Below are 21,725 nucleotides of genomic sequence, written 5' to 3'. Positions count from 1 at the left end.
TACTTCTCATGTATCAGTCAATAGCACTATTTGCAACATTGAAAAGCTTGATAGCCATAACTTCCCATATTGGAAGATGCAAATATAGCAAGTATTGTTGCAAAAGAACGATGTTAGGCTATTGAAGATAAAGGGCATAAAACCAAAGTATTGGGATAGAGACAACTAGGATGAGATTGATGAGTTATACAAGTTCACTATCATACTATTATTGTCTAAGCAAGTGTGCTTCAATATTATCTCTTTTGAGGGTGAAGCAGGTAGACGGGGTTAGGGAAGGAAATATTTTATAATTTTCTCTTGAAAGTGAGTATCTCTATTTGATTTTTCTAATGATAAACATACTCATATGAGTTTTATAATAATTTATGGAAAATCATTTAGATAATATCATGAAATAATCAATACGTTAGGCGGGAGTGCCAAGGTGGCCATGACCCAAGCGTTCCACCCATGCCTCCTTCCCATCCCATCACTCTTGAAGGGATATCCTCAGGCTAGGAACGAAGCACTCTAATAACACCCCTCTCATATAAATCAAGTTGATAGAGTCCATTGTGCAATGTACCAATGACAATGAGGACATTCCCATCACTACAGTCATAAACATGTATCGATTCATATGGAATTCAACCACAAAACCAACACATGCAATGGTTGAAATTGAAAGGAAATTTTTCTTTATGTTTAGCACATATAAGACCTTTTCAAGCATGATGGTTTTTTCATCTACTGCAATAATGGGAATCTAACTAATACCTTGGATTGCATACGAAGCATTATTTGCACATATAACAAATCCCCCCTTTTGTACATTTGCATATGCTACAAACAAGTCACGAAAAGATGTTATGTGCTTAGAAGCTCCGCTATCAAACTGTGCTCTATAATTTTCAGCCATTAAAAGACCATGTTTATGTGAAGAAGGATCATACAAACAACGCATAAAAGAAGCATAAGACTAACCAATGTCCAAGCTTGCTAAATGTGCAATTGCATCCTTTGTATTTACTGAACTTTTAGCAACACTCATGCCTGATTGTTTCTTCTTTTCATTTTCTATCCTCTTTCTTCATTATCCAATAACATGCCCCTTCTTTCTGCAATAATTGTATCTCTATTTCTTAGCACCATCATCCTTGGTGCTTAAAGAGGGATGCCATGACTTGCATTTGATTTGATGGCTAGCTGCACCTGCTTGATAATCCTTGTAGGAATGCTAGGTAGGGGTGGAGTTATGATAAGTCAATTTATGATAGTGATAAGTCTAAGGAGAGATTTGAAAGTTTAAAGGTTCTAAGGTTTAGAGGAAGAAAAGACAATGAATAGAAAGGAAAAACATGAGTTTATGAAAAAGGAAAGAGCCGTTCAGAAAATTGTTGAGAAGGGATAGGCGTGAGGTGCATCCTCTCTACACCCCGAGAGAGAGAGAGAGAGAGAGAGAGAGAGAGGGAATCAGGATTACAGAGACTCTGGATACAATGCCGAGAGGGGGGAGAGAGGAGGCAACTACAATCATCGCCTTCAATCTACTCCTCTTCTTGATCATTATCACAACCTCTTTGACTATCACCATGCCCCCATTTTCATTATCATCCTCGACTTCTTCTTGATCGTAGCCTCCTTTTTTATAATCACCCACTCCTCCTTGACCATCACCAGCCTCATTATCATCATCTTTTGCCCCATCGTCATCTTCTCCATTAATCACTTCCCCTATCATACCTTCAATTGATCCTTTTATACCCCATCATAACCATCATCATCATCTCTCTCTCTCTCTCAAAGATTTGTGAAGTACAATGGTTCGAGTAAGAATTGTGAAATGCTATGGGTGGGGGGAATCAAAGTGGCTGTTGAGCTGAAGTGTAGGAGGATTGGGATCTTTGGCTGGCCTGCAAAGACAAGGAATTCCAAAGATGCAACTATGCACTGAGAAATTTCCAAGTAAGTGTGTCATTGTTTTATCAATTAGTATATAGAAATTTTTCAATTTACCATGTTTAATATTTTTCATCTATGCATTCAAACCTGATTATTCATTTTACGTATTTCATATGAATTGTAAACTTTGTTTGAAATTTTTTTAAAAATGAAAAGTTGAGAAAAACACACGAAACTAGTTGTAAACAAACCTTTGAAAATTCATAAGAAATTATAGGATGAATGTTAGATGGATCTTATATTTCTCTAGTGTTTAGGATATGAAAAGGATTCTCTATAATTTTTCTTAGAACTTTTAGAATCCATTTACTACTTCTAAAAATTGAAAAACTAAGTTTTTTGAGTAAAAATTATACTTTTCAGTATATGAAAATAATGAAAATGGCTTAATATTAGCTGAAAATTTGTGAGTATGGAAAAAAACATAATTCTGATTTTATATGATTTTATCAGACTTTTATAAGTTAATAAAGAATTAAAATCAGATTATTAAGTCAAATTATGCACTTAAACTCTTGAAGCAAAACCATGTAGTTATCTCTTTATTGTGTAGTTGTGTGTTCACACTGGGATTTAAGGGTTACGATAACCTGAAATGGGCTACACACTTTATTATAAAAATTTATTTACTAATAAATAAAAACAAAATACTCTAAATATTTAAAATTTTCATGTGGTTATTTGAAATTTATTTGTGAAAGGCATAAGCAATAGCATGAGGATAAGCATCAGCACTGACAAAGAAGCACTTAAAATCACTTCATTTTAGTTGCTAATTATTATAGTGAAGAGAGGAGGGCCAAAAGAATAAATTATTAAGTAGGGGGAAATTTTTTAGGGTTTAAAAATAGACTTTGTGTGTGAATGTGCGGGAGTGGAAAAGGAGATAGGTTTTATCTTCTTCGTTATTTAGTTTAAGGAATGGAAGGAAAAACATTTTGATCAAGATCTTAAATAAATTAATTGTGAGGGGAGGGGGTTTAAAAAGGGAATTAAGATTTATGGGTTTTTGGACATTAGGCTGATTTCTTTGAATGCTTTTCTTTTCTCTTGAACAAATAAAAGAAATTAAGTTATTAAGGTATAGAAAGAAATTAAAAAGGAATTTAAATGGTGGACTTCTAGATAGCTACAATTTGAAACAAACTTCCTTAAAGTCAAACAAAATACAATTCCTAGATAAAACACCACAAGAATGGCAAGGAGCAAATTATGAGGAGTTGCTCCTGCAAGATGGGGGGGAAAGCCATAGTTAGCCAAGAATTAGAATTCTAGTGTCTATCTAGAGACTCAACCGTGAGTGGAAAGTGATATTTATGGAAACTAAGTTACTTGGTACATACATATTCTACAATGTTAGTTGGGCTACTAGGGTAGTTGATAGCAAAAGCTTGGAAGGTTAGTCAAAGTGAGCAATATTAGTAAGAGATCCCACCTATCTAGTGCAACTACTCTTAGGAGTTGGCTTGAAAACTCAAAGTGAACAAGTGAATAGCAAGAGAGAAGAGAGTGCTAGAATATCACATCCATTATATGAGAATGATATGAAATTGCAATCCCTAAGGTACTAAGTACCACACCAACTGATGGGTGTTCACACAAGGAAAAAATTATCCTCAAGCTAGAAGGTAAAAAGTATCTATGGATAAGGGAGCATTCAAACGAAAACTTAGGAGGAACACGATAAATGTAACAATGGACAATAGCTCCAACTAAGATGGCTGCCAAGAAGGGGTGTGGTTAGCATAGAACAAGGCGCAATCAATTTGCAAACAAGAATGGGGATTACGTGGTGGGCATCCTCTCTATTTATAGATCAGCGGATCCTCCCAAATTAGAGTTTGGCATGTGGGGCAGACACTCTCTAGGAATTTGGAAAGAAACTTTGGTAATAAGCATGTTCTAGGAATTTGGAAAGCAGTCATTTAATGATAACTTTGGTAATAAGTATGTTCTGCGGCTGTAATAAAGAGCTAGTCAGTATACGATGCTGCTTTTAGCTCAAGGCCCCCTCTCAAGCCCAAAATTGGAACCTTATGGGGCTGTAATAAAGAGCTAATTAGTATACAATACCTTTTCTAGCTCAAGGCCCCCTCTCAGGCCCAAAATTGGGACCAGGAAGGGACTGCAGAAAAAGTAGAATTCAGCCCATAATCATCATCCCAAGGTGTTCCAACCCAAAGCAGCCAGCGCATCGGGCCAAGGGCGCACATCAGCTTTTCAAACATGTTGTTACCAGGCAGTTTCAGAAAATAGAGCTGAATGAAACAATCATTCCATTCAAAGAGATCCAGCAAAGACTTGCACCACTCATCTAGATATTTGTATTCGGAATAGTAAAGATTTGGATACGTGAGCCTGAGCAGCAATCACACATGAGCTCATAAACAATCCACTATCCATACACTTCAACCTTGCTTTGAATCTGCAGGTTGCTTGTCGATGTTTAAGAAACTACCACATCATGCTGGAACTGTGAAATTAAAAACATGCAGCTACATTCTCTAAAAAGTGCACATCATATTGGAAGTGAACAAACAAAAAACATACAGCTTCATACTCTAAAAAACCAGCCCTTCTTCGATCATCTCGGGATGTTTGTCTCTCCTGTCAAAGCATACAATGCAAATGTCAGACATTGCAGAATCCTTTTCACAACCAGCTATGTAAACTTCTTCCCAAAACTCACATATAAGTGAATAAAACTCCGGGTTCACTTCATGCATATAGTACAAAGAACTAGATATGTTACTTTACAGAGACACCAGCAGATCCTCAAATTGAATAACAAGTTTTATTTGAGTACACTGTAATAACGCAGTTACAATCACTCAATACTCCAACCAGTCACAGTTAAACTGGAGAAAACAGTGAAATTTCATAACGGCTAGTTTTTCATCGAGTCTTCCTTAAATAACACAGTTACTTGGATACAATTGAGGAGCTACACAGTGACTGTCTTTCATGCATAATGCAAAATCTTCAAATGAAGATTGCGATCAGAAAGGTTAACCACAGTAAGCTGTCTCGCTGCCTGCCCACACTTGCCCCCTCTTTGACACAGTTTCTCAGTGAAAAACCTCATAAAAGACCAAGATGTTGCTATGCTTCACCACACTTGCCTTCTTGAATTCTGTGGCCATGTATTGTACTAAAGATGTGGCACACATGCCATTCTTGACAGAGACACGTGGCCCTCATCTGAATGTGCTCTTTTACATGATACCACATGTGAGCTTCTGTCACGTTCCATGGCTTTCACAATTGCCATGTGTCACCTACCAATACATAGCAATGTTAGGCCAATAGGGGCTTAATGCTGCACCTTCCTTGCTGTCCTGATGACAATCATACAATCTGCATCAAAAATAGAAAAATGCACCTAGTTGTATTTTGTCCCTAATAGCTTTCCAGTTTTACACAGATAATACCTGCACTATTAAAGCAGATACATGAGTAGATAGCACGCATGCTCTATGTGAATGCTTAAAATGCTCAATTATCTACAATCATCACAATCCATTGTACTTTGTGTCTAAGATCAACCATTCCATATGCTTTGCAAATCTTTTCTTGGCACCCATTTCAGATGTTTACCCCCTGAAGGTCTAAGATCGTTGACTCCTCTTATATGGGTTTATTCCCTTCTTGTCTCCCTACTGTCCATTAAAGAATTTAGAAAAAATGTCTAACACCCACAATAGGTTTAGACAGACGAGTTGTGATATTCAAAACATATTTACATGAAGTTAAGGTGAGGGTTTTCCCCTATCTCTTGCTAGGTTTAGTGTTTTCTTTATCAGAAGTACTCAAAATCCTTAGGCAATAAAAGCCTTCTTCAACATCTTTCCTCCATCAAACTTCAACTTGGCATTGCCCTTGTCTCCCTATTCTTGACCTTTGCAACCTGGCCTTATTGACCATTATTGCTTGTTCTACATTTGTTGGATTCTCAAAAGTACCATCAGCTTCATAGCCAACTCTCAGGTGGATGGTGTATGTGTCTTTACATCTGCTAAGATGGTTCATTACAAGATGTCCTTGTTCTTGACAATAGGTGCTAGCTCCAGTCTTCTTTTTTACCAACAAGATTAGTGCACCAAAAGAATTGGAACTCACTCCAATGAGGGTGTTTGGCAACTAGCACACTTTACAGAAGTTTCCCAATAAATTTAGATTTGCGAGCTAACAAGACTATTTGAGCAAGGCACCCTGTAATAATGTAGCTGCATTGGCCTGGTCAAGTTCTCTAGATACAAGCTGGGAGAGGGGATGTTCACTGTCAATGATGATAGGTGGCTGGAGTTCAAAGAATTTTCAAGACAGAGAGAGAAGATGACCCAAGGGACTAGTTCACATGTTGACACTCTACAAACTCTGTACTTTGAGCTCAACACAGTATGTGGAAGGGTTTCGGCCCTCTTCATAGACTCTGCAATACCAAGAGCAGATATGGCTGGTGCTATTCTTGATAGAGATGTGCCAGTGCAAATAGGGCATCTCCCTTTGGCAACATGACACATGATACCTCTTGGGTCCATGCAAACGATCAGGAAGTAAGCCATCCACACATTCTAAGGGCAGGCATGTACAGAGAACACTCCCCAACCAGCTTTAGATGCAATGGACAATTCAAAAGGCCAGGCCAAGACTATTCACAAAGCACTTTAAAGTTGTATGCTGTCTGTGGGCCTTCTTCAAAAACCCTGCTCTTATGCTTTTTCTTTGTGGAATTTTGGTCTCATAGACCTTATAGGACTTAATGTGTCTCTCTCTCCCTTGCTCTCACCCTCCTCCCAACCTGACCCCCCACCAAACAAACAACCCTAGTGGTCCCAAACAGTTCAAAAAGCAAAGAAACAAAGGAGGGGATTCATTCCTTACATCAGCAACAGGTTTTAGATTACTTGGAGCTCCTTCCACACCCAATTCCCATCTTTTGGCCTGGCTTAACTTCAGAAAGCCACTGGTACCATCCTCTTCACTAATCTGAAAGTTTAGTAACATGCATCAAATGCACATTATGAGATTTTAGAGCAGATAACAGTATAAGCTATCAGAGCTAATATCATCATACAGCAAAAACCCAACCCTACTTTTGATATCACTCTCTAACTTTTGATGTCCAAATCTGAGTCAGTGTCACTGCACACCTTTTTTACTCAGAAACTTTAAAGGGAAGCCTTCCCCGTAAATTAAACAGAATTAGGCTTCAATCTCTTTCCTACTTAAATTTGAGAATGAATCTATCCAATATAAAGCACAACTCTGTATGCTTCTTAGAGAAATCTATGTTGTTTTTAGTTTCACCTTCTGGAGTTCAGCAAGCCTTTCCCTGACTTGAGTAAGATCCTCTTCATTTACATTAAGAACTTCCTTCCTCCACAGCATATCCGATGCTTTCGAAACAAAATCGATATTAGAACGGCGAGCTTGCAAAAAGGATTCAAAGAACTCCATAGCTGAAAGACGATTTTCTGTCCAAATGCCCCCAAACCGAAAAAAAAACTTAGTCACTGAAGAAACTGAAATACTGAACTAGTTTTTGCAGCAAAAACGGTAAATAAAGAAAGCAGGAATGAAAAAGCTTGTAGCATCTGCTAAGCACAACATCCACAAGGCAGGTTGAAAATGTCCATTGATGAGACTGTTTTATTGCTGCTATGTGGGAAGTCCATCATCCTCAAAAGGCTAGGGGTTCAGAGGTACATAAACACAAATGTGTTGACCTAAAAATGCATTATATGCTAATTAGCCATATTAAACAGCCCCAAAGCAAGCTTAAGTAATTAAATTACAAAACTTTCATTTAAAGAAATGTGTTCCTAGAGAGTATCTGTGTCCCATAACCTAAATCCTAATTTGGGAGGACCCAGCCATCTATAAATTCACAGGCTGCCACCACTCATCCTTAAATCTCATTTTTGCAGATTGTTGGTGCCTAAACTCTGTTCTCTACAAACTGCATAGAGAATATCTCCATTCAATTGCTGTCCACTGCTGTTTGCTGTTGGCGCCAGCTTCTAGAGACTCCCCAACTGTTGGCAATTGCTGTTTACTGCTGTCTAGACATTGTGATCGGCTGGTGACCTCATTTCCACTGCTGTTGCTGTCCAGCTGATGCCAACCTGTCCACATCATCATTTACTGTGTTTACTGCTGTACGGCCAGCAACAGCCTGTGTTTTCACACTGCAGCCTGTTGCCTGCCCTTAACACATCATCAGCTACTGCATTTTGCTGTTTACTGCCTGCACCTGCCTGCCACATCATCAGCTGATTAAAGTTCTGTTTATTTCTTCTTTCAACTACTTGTCTCTGACACTGATCCAGCCTTCACAAAGCTACATTTGCTGCTATCAAACATCTTCAGAGACTGTCTGCTGCATTTCAAGATCTGTTAGAGTACAACACACTCTTCTACTCATTCCCTCTGCCCCAATCCTTGAGACACAGGAGCTAGAGGTTCAATATTCACCTTGCATAGTGTGTTTGTTGCATTGTGCATTGTATTTATTCATTATTCAAATTTATTCATCTTCTGTGTTCATTGACTTTGTGTTACCCTAACCATAACTCTGTTTCTTTATTAGTTTGTGCATTTGCCGTACGATTGCGATTGTATTCTGTAGTCAAGCATTTTTTAACATGGTATTAGACATAGAGATAGGGAACTTCCATTTCGGCACTTGGGAACGGATTAACGCGTTCCGGGAGGTCTAAGCCCAAGAAATGCTAGCAGAACATTCCAGCCCATTCCTGCCCGTTCCGCCCTGTTCCTTGGCCGTTCCTTGTTTGGAATGGTTGTTCCAACAGTGGGGCATTTTTTTTTAAATGTCATTCCTGTCCGCCTCAACTCCCACCTGCCCGACTATCGCCCTGTCGTGACTCTCACCTGTCATGGCTCGTCCTGACTATCGCCTCACGAGTCACACCCTGCTTGCCTGGCCCAACTCCCGCAAGGACTCGCGCCTACCTGGCCCGGCTCCCGCTTGTGATCAAGTGAGGACTCTCTCTCTCTCATGCGAACTTCAAATTCCAGAATCCAGATTAGTCTTGACTCTTCACTCCTTGAGGCTTGCCCCAAATTTAAGGGTGATTGAAGATTCAACACGGATTTGCAATTTTGCCCCAATTTAAAGCATCTATGATTCAAGCTACAATCTCCCCCGAATTTGAGGCAATTTGGATCGGTTGTTGGCAATTGCCCCAAAATTTGGGCCTTTCTCAACAAGGATTGAGGCCCAAATTTGGCTGCAATGTCCCCAAATTTGGAGCATTGGGATCCCGGGATTTGAAAGAGTCCCCCAAATTTGGGGCATTTTGAATTAGTCATTACCCAAAATTTGGAAGCTGAAAATACACCAAATTTTGAGGCATTTTCAGCAAGGAAATGCAGATTGGAATGCCCCAAATTTGTGGCATTTTCAATAAAAGGAATGCAGGCTGAAGTAGTACCAAAGTTCGGGCATTTTTAGCAAACATTCAACACATGCATGTTGAAATTTTGGCTGCAAATTTCTGCAATTTCATTGAACTTTACTGATTATTTGTCACTTTTGTGAGAGCAGAGGATCGAGGTACAGCCAGATTCAGTAGACAGTGTGAGAGTGAGAGAGACAGAGTTGAAGCACGACACCCAAGAGAATAGACTGAATGAGTGTAATCTGAAAGTACAAAGTACAACCCTTAAACCTTAGGGTTGTAGGGGGGTGTTCACACCTGACACACACTAAGTGCCCAAATATGTGTAACATAAGCACATAAGTACATACAATAATAAGACCATAAGTCTGGGGGAAAAAACCTCTCCTACCGAGAGTAAAAAGTGCCCCAGTGTCCTACTGATCACCGACACTCCCATATGAGCGTAGGCGTAAGTAAGGCGTGAGTAAAATACCCAACAAACCCCCCTGAAGTGAAGAGTGATCAAGAGTACAAGGATCATCCGCCACCAAAGGATATCAAATTTAAAGCATCGCGAAATGCTTCAAATTTGTCACGAGGAAGAGCTTTGGTGAAGATGTCTGCCACATTACTGGTGGTAGGACAATAGACAAGGCTGATATCACCTGCTTGTAGCCTCTCTCTGACAAAGTGATAGTGAATCTCAATGTGTTTCGTGCGAGCATGAAACACTGGGTTCCGTGCCACTACAATGGCACTCTGACTGTCAGTGAACAATGGAGTAGGCTCAGTAACAGATACATCCAAATCAGCTAGCAAGCGTCTAAGCCATACGCATTCAACTGTGGTGGTGAAAGCTGCCTTGTATTCAGCTTCACATGACGATGTGGCAACAGTGAATTGTTTCTTGCTAAGCCAAGAAATGCAAGAAGTGCCAAGAAAGAAACAATTGCCACTAGTAGAGTGACGTGTATCATAATCACCAGCCCAATTAGAATCACTGTAAGCATGTAAATGCAGTGGTTCCCCCCTTGGCATAAAGCAACCCAAGAGAACGAGTACCCTGCAAGTAGCGAAAAACACACTTGACAGCTTGCCAATGTGACATACGTGGCTGATGCATATACCTACTCAAAGCTAAAACTGCAAACTGTATGTCCGGCCTAGTATTGCATAGATAGATAAGACATCCAACTGCAAGAGCATATGTATGTATATCAAACAAATCACTGTCATCATGTAATGACAGTTTCAGTCCAGGTTCCATGGGAGTAGTAACTGGCTTGCAATCCTGTAAGCCAAATTTCTCAAGAAACTGCCCAATATACCGTGACTGTGATAACCCAATACCTCGAGCATTATGTATGAACTGGATGCCCAAGTAGTAATGCAAAACTCCCAAGTCAGACATGTCAAAAGTTTGCTGCAAATTTTGTTTGAATGCTGAAATCTGATCAGCATGTGTTCCAGTGAGCAAAAGGTCATCAACATAAAGACATAAAATCAGCATAGATCCCCCTTCTTTACATACGTAAAGGGTAGACTCAGATGAGCTGTTTAGAAACCCCTGACCAAGCAAGAAAGCATCTATCTTTTCATACCAAGCTCTAGGAGCTTGTTTTAAACCATATAGTGCCTTTTTGAGCTTGCATACCAAATGTTCTGAGCCTTCAACTGCAAAACCAATGGGCTGCTGTACATAAACTTCCTCCTGAAGTTCCCCATGTAAAAATGCAGTCTTGATATCTAGCTGATGGACTGTCCAACCATAATGTGCAGCCAAAGCAATCATAGACCTGATAGTCTTCATACGGGAAGTAGGAGCAAATGTCTCCTCATAATCAATGCCCTTTTTCTGTGCGTAGCCTTTAGCTACCAGCCGTGCCTTGTATTTATCAATGGATCCATCTGCTTTTCTTTTCAATTTGTAGACCCATTTTCTTCCAATGGCTTTCTTCCCAAATGGCAAGGACACCAAATCCCAAGTTTGATTCTTAGTAATAGAATCTAATTCAGCTTACATGGCTGCCATCGAATGCACATTGTGTTATGCATCCTCATAACATTCAGGCTCTTCACTATCAAAAGTACTTGCTGCCATAATAAACTCCACAGTATGTGCTGAATCATGCAAACGAGTTTGCCTTCTAGTACGACCAGCCATGGGTGCATCCAAAGGACTATCTTGCATAGTCTGCAAATACCATCTAGGTAGTTGTCTAGCATCCTGGCTGTGTGCAAGCTCTTGCTGAATTTCTGTTTCAGCATGATGCTGAATATTCCGATCAGCCAATGGCTGAATTTCTGCACTTTCCATAGGAGCAGCTGGCTGAACATTAGGTTCATTTTGTGAACCTCCAGCTGATTCACCAAAAGTAATGGGCAGCAGCCCTTCAAAAACATCACAGGCAGCCTGATATGTGTCCAAACCAACCAAGGATAATTCTGATTTTTCATCAAAAACAACATCCCTGCTGACAAAAACCTTCTTAGTAACGGGATCATAGAGTCTGTAGCCTTTGCTCTCATTGCTATATCCCATAAAAATGCACTTAACAGCCTTGTTGTCCAATTTTCTTCTAAGTACCTGTGGAATATGGGCATAGGCAAGACACCCAAAGGTACGAAAGTGACCAACCGAAGGTTTACGGCTGTTCCAAGCCTCAAATGGTGTGATGGTCTTCAAGACTTTGGTAGGGCATCTATTCAAAATATGGCAAGCACACATGACTGCTTCCATCCAAAAACTATGGGGCAAGCTCTTTGCCTTCAGCATACATCGGGCCATCTCCATGAGTGACCGATTTTTCCTCTCTGCTACCCCATTCTGCTGTGGAGTATAAGCTGTAGTATACTGATGTACTATGCCCTTCTGCTGCAAAAAAGAATTCAGCATAGAGGACATGTATTCCCCCCCTCGGTCCGAACGGAGAGTCTTAATGTGGCATCCAGATTGGTTTTCAACAAGTGCACTGAAAGCCAAAAATGCATCATACACTTCTGACTTCTTTTTCAAACAATAGACCCAGCAAAAACGTGTGAAGTCATCAATGAATGTCACAAAATAATAACAACCACCCAGTGACATGGTCTGCATAGGCCCACAAACATCTAAATGCACCAACTGCAATCTGGTTGTTGCTCTCTATTCCAGGCACAAACAAAGCATCCTGCAGGCGGAGAATAGAGCCATCAATGGCTGTGAGCTGAATCTCCCCAATACCATGAACAGGGTATGATGCATTATTGGCACACTGTACCGATTTTCCAACGAGAGGTGCACTAACTGAAGCAAACAAATCTCTGCGAGATGTGATATGTCTAGAAGCACCACTGTCAAAGAACCAAGTGTCATCATCCTCTGTAGAGCTAAGTGCTCTATCGGCCCAAGAGATGTCATAACTGCAAGTGTAAAAACAATAGTCCATGTCCACAACAAAGGACGCGGACTCACTAGCAGTGGAAGGAGTAGTAGAAACAGACATTCCTGACTCCTTCTTCTTCTCTTTGGCAATGCGCTTTCTGCACTCAGTGATATAGTGGTCGGGCTTCTTACAATAATGACATTTTCCTTTCTTTGCTTGCGTCCCCCCTTGTGACTGATTCTGCGATGTGCCCGAAGTGCCAGAACTCTGTGGAGCATTTTTCACCTTGCTGTTCTTGCCTTTCTGTCTTGCCACAAAAGCCTGCTCAAAGACTATAGCATCCACACCACTATTTTTCCGTGTTTGCTCCTCCTCTAGAAGCAAGCTAACCAGCTGAATAAAAGTGAGTGGGTGCTCAGCAATCCTCATGGTGAGGTTCAATGCAGTATGAAAAGACAAGTACGAAGGAGGTAAGGAATTCAAGGTCGTGGATATCAACTGTGCATCCGAAAAATACTCATCTACATTCATGAGCTGCTCCCTCAAGTCCTGAATCTTGTTTAAGTGATCCTGCATAGAATCACCTTCATGCATCTTCAGAGTTTCCAACTCTTTCTTCAAAAAAGAGATCCGAGTCTCATTCTTTCCTGCAAACATATGCTCCAAAGTCAACCATGCATCTCGTGAAGAAGATGCCGAACGGATATGAGGTATGATGGACCGCTGAACTGCCAGAGCAATCAGCGACAAGGCCTGTGCATCACGGGTATCCCAAGCTTTTTGAGCTGCAGTTCTGGGTGGAAGTTGCTGAAGTGGAGCGGGCTGAGGTCCCCGTTGTCCACGTGCGCCTTGGGGAGGAGGAGTAACGGGAGCTACAACTCCCGGTCGAGTTTCCTCTCCACTGACATAATCCCATAAATTCTTGGCCACTAATACATTCTTCATCATGAATGACCAAAGGGAATAGTTGTTTCCGTCCAGTCTGCCTTCCTTGGATACATACATAAAGACATCACCTCCCTGATTTGCCATGATGACAAATTTCCAAAGACAAAATGAGCAATGTCAAAGCAGTATTAACTGGAAATCTGCAAATTTCCAGAAATTGCAGCAAATACGTTTCTGCAATTAATGTGCAAGGGCGTACTCTGTCAGAAAACTGTCTTTTACTGCACGCTTCCCAAGGTGCAAACAGTGCAATGCAACACTGTTATGTCAAAATCCCCAAAATTTTTGCCAAAATTTCTGTCAAAAACAGTCTTTTTGTGACTGTATCAGCAGTCCAAATGCAACTGTCTTCCAAATACACAAAAGCCCCAAAATTTCTGACGATCCGGTCCAGAAATTTGCATGAATTTTTTCCCTGCACTTGTTCTGTGCTTGCCGCATGTGAACCTCCGCTTCCAGAACTGTGTTCTGGGCTGAAATTTAAAAAAAATTGTTGAAAATTTTACCTGATGTCGTCGTCAAACGAGCAGGCTGCACGTGGTGGGCAGGACGTTGACTGGCAGGCGCAGGACAGTCGTCGCAGTGGTTTCGTGGACAGGATGTGGACAGGGCAAGCGACGTGGACAGGGCAGTCGACGTGGACAGGGCAGGCGACAGGCTGTTGACGTGAAGATTTAAAACAGCGGCAGGTGGGCAAGCGGGCTGTCGGTGGTCAAACGGGCGTCGTCTGACGAGGACTGCGCTGTCGAACAGCGCACGAGCTGCTGACATTACAAGGCGACTGTAGGCAGTCGTTCTCAGGCACAGACAGCGTGACTAATGGGCTGCACGATCCAAGCGGTGTCACAGCAAGACTGGTGGCTGACGTGGCGTGCTACAGACGGACACTCCAGCAAAGGCCATGCATAGAGAAACAGCGCCAGGGCGCGTGCAGGTACGGGTAGCGTCGGGACTGTTGGAGCTGCACGCTGACTGTTGGAGCTGCGCACAGGGCAGAGGAGTCGTCAGGGCAGGTCTAGAGCTGGCGACTCGGGGGCAAAACTGGCGGGGACTCCTGGCTGCTAACTGAGGACCGCTCTAATACCAAATGTGAGAGCAGAGGATCAAGGTACAACCAGATTCAGTAGACAGTGTGAGAGTGAGAGAGACAGAGTTGAAGCACGACACCCAAGAGAATAGACTGAATGAGTGTAATCTGAAAGCACAAAGTATAACCCTTAAACCTTAGGGTTGTAGGGGGGTGTTCACACCCGACACACACTAAGTGCCCAAATGTGTGTAACATAAGCACATAAGTACATACGATAATAAGACCATAAGTCTAGGGGAAAAAACCTCTCCTACCGAGAGTAAAAAGTGCCCCAGTGTCCTACTGATCACCGACACTCCCATATGAGCGTAGGCGTAAGTAAGGCGTGAGTAAAATACCCAACAACTTTTATATAGATGGCAGCATTGGCATCTATGGGATCTTCATCATCCTCAGCAGGTACTTCGTCAATAACAGGACGAAGTCGAAGCACTACTTGATCATGGTGGGATGAGGTAGATGCACGGGTGCCATTGAGAGGTGGAGGGGCTCGCCCTTGGAAATGCAACCTTTGCTCTTATGCTCACACTAGTGGGGATGATAAAGTGAGAGCCCATCTTCTACATGAGGAGGGGAAAGAGGTGCATTTTTGCACCAATGTATCAATTGAGAAAAGGCAAGAGTTACTTGACCGCATAGCCACTTCTATGGGGAAATCACATGCCAAGAGATGCCAAATATAGCAATGGATCCAACAACATGGACTCCAAGGCCAACAAGGCATGGTGCTTCATGCAAAAGATCACCAGGATTAGTGGCTATGCAACCTTCTCGTGGGCCATCAGTGGCAACAAGTTGTGGTGTTAAATAGAGTTCATTGCACACTTCATGGGAACCAAAGAAAAAAGAGGAAACAGATGCAGCAATGGCACGTTTTTTCTACCATGGCCATATTGCATTCAAATCAGCCAGGTCACCTTATTTTTTAAATATGGTGACAAAGATTGCAGAGTATGGGCCCATATATAAGCCCCCTTCATTAGAAACTATCAAGACTACATTGCTTCAGAAGTAGAAAGCAGCCATAGAGATTGCAACACCAAATGTTCACAATCAATGGGCAAGAAATGGAGTGACATTGATAGCAAATGGATGGAGTGACACACGCCATAGGTCCATACATAGTGTTGTCGCATATTTTCATGGGGATATATACTTCATTGGTAGTCATGATGCTTCAGAGACTGGATAGAGTACAGATGTATGGACTAAAGCTGTTGGGTCAGAAAATGTAGTGCAGTTTGTGGCAGATGGTGAATCTACAAACAAGGCAGCAGGATACATTTTAATGGCAATGTATCCACATATCACCTTTAGTCCATGCATGGTGCAATGCTTGAATAACTTGTTGAAGGATATTAGGGACTTGCCATGGATTCCATCTCTTGTTGCGAAAGGCATCAAGATCATCACATTTATATGCAATCATCAGTACTTGCATGCTGAGTTTCGCAAGAGAAGTGACAAAGAACTTCTCAAATACTCGGATGCACGATTTGCATATAACTTTCTTATGCTTGGTCAATTGCACTATTACAAAGGTGCAATTAGGGAGCTATTTTCTAGTGATGAGTATGAAAATTGGACTGGGGCTGCCTCTGCTACTGCTGTGTTATGTAATGCATATGTCTCTGATAGAGATTTTTGGGATGAGGTGAATCACACCAACCAAATGGTTGATCCTATTATGCACATGTTGAGGCTTGCAGATGGCATGGATCCATGCATTGGGAAGATCTATGAAGGTATGGATTGCATGATTGAGAAGTTGGAGAGTTTGGAACCAAATGCAGATAAGTATGTGCAGATCAAGGAGTTATGCATCAGGAGATGGAATGAGTATGACTCTCCTATGCATGTTGCAACATATGTGCTTGATCTTGAGTTTCAAGGAAAGATGCAAGAAAGAGACCTTGAGGTGATTAAGGCTTGGAACACATTGCTTGCAAGGCTTTATCCTATCCGTGAAATGCAACACAAAATTAAAAATCAGCTCTCTGTGTATCAGCAAACATTAGGGATGTTTGGTACACATGATACACTAGAAGACATGACAAATATTAAGGCTACTTTATGATGGGAGGACTACGAGGCAGAAGCTCCAAAGTTGTAGAGTTTGGCTATTCGTATTCTTAGCCAAACAATTAGCTCTTCTTGTTTAGAGCAACTATGGAGCTCATTCAATCATATTCACTCAAAGAAGAGAAATCATCTTGGTACAATGAAGATGAATAACCTAGTTTATGTGAGCTCCAATCTTTGCTTGCTAGCTCGTACATCAGTTGTAAAGGCTGATTCTTTTATACGTTGGGAAAAAGATGACGATGATGATGGTGATGGTGATGGCCAGGATGCTGTTCAGCACCATGAGCATTCAAGCACAATGGAGCCATCTTCCATGAATGAGAGCACTTAGAGGCTAGCCTCTTGGAACTTTAGGGTATTAACTTGGAAATTGGAGCTCTTGTAACATCTTTAGACTTTAAAGTTTAATGCATATTTTGTGTATTTACAATGCACACTTGTTGGACTTATGCAACATGGTTGATTACAATGTTGAATGCGACAATCCATTGCTGATTATAATGTTTTGAATCTTTATTACTATTGAAACTTGATTATTATGTCTCCAATTTCATGAATTATGGTTGATATCTCTAGATTCTAAGACTTAAGTATACCACCAACATGGGAGATAGGGTGGTTGCAACCAAAATCACGAGCAATGGCGACGCTAGACACATACTGCCACCACACAGCCATCATAGCCAGTATCATTCTCAACTCCAAAGGGCATGTCTAACTAGTCTACAAGACATGAGGTTCACCTCATCTCCGTGGAGACATCCGAGGCTATGAACTTAGTCCATATTCGCAAGTTACCTCCTAATGAGGTGACCACAGAGACCCACTCTACCTGACCGAGCACATCTCTCATTTTGATCATGGATAGTGGAGACACTCATCATATGACTCCCATCCAAGACATTTTTGTCTCTCAAGCTCCTATAGTCGGGAATGTTTGGTGCAGGAACAGCTCCTTGGTCAAAATCCATGGTTAATGTCATGTCAAGTTTGTTACTAATGAGATCTAGGATCTTTCTTCTTTGGATTATGTATATTATGTCTCACAGCATGGGCTGAACCTTTTGTTCATTCAATACCTTTGCCAATTAAAGCAAGCAATTTTCTTTACTACAACCATAGTTAGAGGTCATAGACTCTCAAACTGGTTGAGTGATTGCTCATGGCAAGGCACAACTTAATGGCCTCTAGATAATGACTTAGTTTCTTTCCCAACCAACATCCAAAGACTCAAGGTTCCACCACTTCTAGGCTTTAACCACTACATGGGAGTCTATGAACAATGAGCACCTTTGGCCTTATCACTTCAGACAACTTGGATTTGACTCGCTCTATGAGCTATCACACTGCCAAATGGTTAAGGACCTTCCATGCCATAAACTATCCAAGGATGTCTGTCCAACATGTCATGTTGAGAAACAACACTCCACTCCATTTCCTCAGCAAACCGCACATAGAGCTAAGATGCCTCTACAATTGATTCATGTTGATCTTTGTGGGCCGACATCCTTGCCCCCCTTAATGACACGCTTTACTTCTTTTTTATAGTGGATGATATTTCACAATACATGTCAATGTACTTTCTAAAGCATAAATCTAATGCATTCGCCTATTTCCCTTCATGGATGCTTATGGTGCATAACCAAATGGATCATCATGTAGTAAGGAGTGATAGTGGTGGTGAGCATAGTTTTTCCATACGTGAATCAAACGTCAAACGCAAACGCGTATGAAAGTATGAAACGAGTATGATTCAGACCCTAGACCTAAATCATACGTGACCCTAATTTTTTAACATATTCTTAACAAAATATGAGAAAAATACACAACCAAAAGCAAAACTGAAAACTACATAATGGAGTCACATCATATATCATGATTCATGATTCGTCTGTCATCAACTAATCTACTCATCATCTTCATCATTCATTAAATTTACTCATCAACTAAGTACGTCAGGCAGCAGTATTTCCAAGTAGAGAGCTATGTTTCCCACAGTTTGTGGAGTTCCTCAGGCTGAGTTCAGTCGTTTTCAATCACGATTCCTCAGGAGTGTGTGTTTCAGACTGCCTGGATCCAAGGAAAGAGTCGGTAGATAAAGGCGACCACATTCTGTATGCTTTTGTGTAAAGTCGTCAACATTTTTTAATTTAAAAAAACGTCAAGTTTGATATGGGATTTTCAGACGTCTGTTTTTCAGACGTTTACAGACGTCTGAAATTCATTTCAGACGCGTCTGAAAACAACTATGGTGGTGAGCTTATCTCCCATAACTTCACTGAGTTTCCACATAAGCATGGCACTTCTCACCAACTCGCCCTCTCAAAATGAAGTCGTAGAGCATAGGAACCAAATTGTGATGAATATGACACACTCTAAGTTGTTCGTAGCAAAGCTCCCTAAGCACCTTTGGGTTGAGGTTGTTAATACTACTATGTATATGCTCAACCAATGCCCAACTATGGCAGTTTCTCAAAAGACCCACTTCGAGGTGTTTTTTGATACTCGAAATGTTATTTCCCACTTTAGAGTTTTTGAGTGTCATGCTTACACACACACACATGCTCTAGATGATAAGATAGGAAAGCTCGCTCCCCAAGATAGTCTCATAATTTTTGTTGGATATTCCTTTGAGGCAAAAGCATATCATTTAAGGCAAAAGCATATCATTTGTTCGATCCTCAAATGAACAAGGTGATTGTCCGAAGAGATATCATTTTTTGATGAGAAGGATATTGTACAACCCACCGCACTAGCCTTTGAACCAATTCGTCCCCTACCATATCGTAAATAGTGCCATCTAAGCTAGGTCTAGTACCAGCTCCTAACCCGTACGCAAAATCTTGAGTACCCACGCCCCATATGCAAGCCCCGTTACCTCACTGGTACCAATCGACCATGCAAGATTCAAGGATCCTTTCACCAAATTTCACCCCAAAGAGCACTAGAAGATATGCCCGGGTTACGCCTAGCCTCTCATTTGTGTCTATCTCTATGGCAGATTATATAGTGCATTCTAAGTTGGAGAGTTGGCAAGAAGCTCTAAAGCATCCCCAATGGTGACAAGCCATGTAAAAGAGCTTAACAACATGGACCTTGGTGGATCATCCAAGCCACAAGAAAGTTATTGGGACCAAGTGGATTTTTAGAACTAAATTGAAAGTTAATGAAACATTCGACAAACACAAAGCTCGCCTTGTTGTGCAAGGTTTTTGACATGGCATAGATTATCACTCACCATAGTTGTCCACTCTATCGGATGGATGTCAAAAGTGCTTCCTAAACAGTTACTTGTATTGGAAATGGAGGAAGAGAGAGAGTGAACACAAGACAGTGAGCAAGAGTGGACAGTAGTTCCACACTCCAAAGATGCAAGTCCTAGAATAATAGAATGAAAGTACAAAAGGTCTTGAGTAAGTTAGATCTATCCCTAACTCAACTAGAGCTAATTTAACTCTAGAGTCTAGTGTCACTTCTTTTAAAGTCCTAGACATACCATACTTTGATACTTTAATAAGTATCCACACCACAAAAATTGCATTGGGCGCTACCCATAATTGACCAATTCAAACACCCCCTGCAATGCCAATCTGATGATGTACAAGGAGCGAATCAATCACACTAAAAGGTAGTAAGTTCAAGGATTTTCAAAATTCCTCAAATCTTTCGTGTGATAGTGCTTGGTGAAAATAATTAAACATTCCCTTGTGTGGAGATGTAGATCATGCTAATCTCCCCTACATGTGATCTCTCTTTGGCATAGTGATAATGTATCTCAATGTATTTCATATAAGCACGAAACACTTGATTCAATGCTACTGTAATAGTACTCTAATTGTCAGAAAGAATACGAGTGGATCCCTCCAAATGAACATGAAGATCAGACAATACACGATGCAACCAAACTCATTTGACTATTACTATGAAAGCTGCCCTGTCTATAGCTTTGCAAGATGAGACAGCCACAATAGGCTACTCATTGTTTAGCCAAGAAATGTATGACTAGCCTAGAAAGAAACAATGTCCACTAGAAGACTACCTTGTATCATGATCACAAGGCCAATCTAAATCAATGTAAGCATGCATTTGCATTTCCCCCGCCCCCCTCCCTTGGAAAATAGCAAACCATATGACTGTGTTCCTTGGAAATAGTGAAAAATGCGCTTAACAACTTGCCAATGTAGTGTCCTTGGATTGTGCATGTATCTACTCACCTATGATATTGCATATTATATGTCACAACAAGTGTTGCACAAATAGATGAGACAACCAACAGCCTCGCTGTAAACAGCAATATCTAATAGATCACTACCATCAAGCATTGAAAGCTTCAGCCCTATTTCCATAGGTGTGCTCATAGGTTTACAATCGTGCACATTAAATGTTACTGGCAGCTTTTGAACATATTGTGATTGAGACACAACAATACCATGCTGATTTTTGGTGAATTGGATCCCCACAGCCCCACATCTAATATAGGAAAAGTAGACTGCAATTCACCCTTGAAATCTGCAATTTTTCTCTGATTTGGTCCAGTTAGCAACATGTCATCTATGTAAAGAATGTGTTGGAAGAAGAGCAAAGCTAAGAGAGATGGGAGTCGAGCAGGAGTGAGCGTGAGAGTGTGACAGCTGGAGAGCGTGTGAGCAGAGTGAAAGTATGAATCGCTAAGAGTGTACCAATAATGTGTGTTGGTACACAAAGAATAAAATGTATTTATACTTTGGACACATAAAGGGTGCATTCACATGTACAATGTGCGTGTACTATACACGGGGGGTTTAAAACAGGCCTTTATCCCAAGCCTTTATCCCAACAACCTCCCACTTAAAGGTCCGATGTGAACCTCTAGCTAACCAACTCCCATTAGTCGTATGCAATGCTCAT

The 21,725-nt window shown here is 41.0% G+C and overlaps 1 protein-coding gene across 3 annotated transcripts in view; it reads right to left on the bottom strand.

Moving 5' to 3' along the window:
• The window catches only part of LOC148037539 (protein CONSERVED ONLY IN THE GREEN LINEAGE 160, chloroplastic-like), a 92,697-nt gene that overhangs the window by 19,467 nt on the left and 51,505 nt on the right, over positions 1-21,725 (bottom strand). For all 3 annotated transcript variants that reach the window (XM_087676471.1, XM_087676469.1, XM_087676470.1), the window contains 3 exons: positions 7,255-7,421; positions 6,829-6,933; positions 4,495-4,551 (listed from right to left, as the gene is read on the bottom strand). In XM_087676471.1, the coding sequence (XP_087532597.1) occupies positions 4,495-4,551; positions 6,829-6,933; positions 7,255-7,404 (312 nt within the window). In that variant the 5' untranslated portion in view covers positions 7,405-7,421. The remainder of the gene's footprint in view (positions 1-4,494; positions 4,552-6,828; positions 6,934-7,254; positions 7,422-21,725) is intronic.

The sequence above is a fragment of the Lygodium microphyllum genome, chromosome 4 (genome assembly GCF_053477565.2).
Source record: "Lygodium microphyllum isolate KBCC chromosome 4, Lygodium_microphyllum_v1.1.10, whole genome shotgun sequence".
NCBI lineage: Eukaryota > Viridiplantae > Streptophyta > Polypodiopsida > Schizaeales > Lygodiaceae > Lygodium > Lygodium microphyllum.
This window is presented reverse-complemented; position numbering and strand designations above follow the sequence as displayed.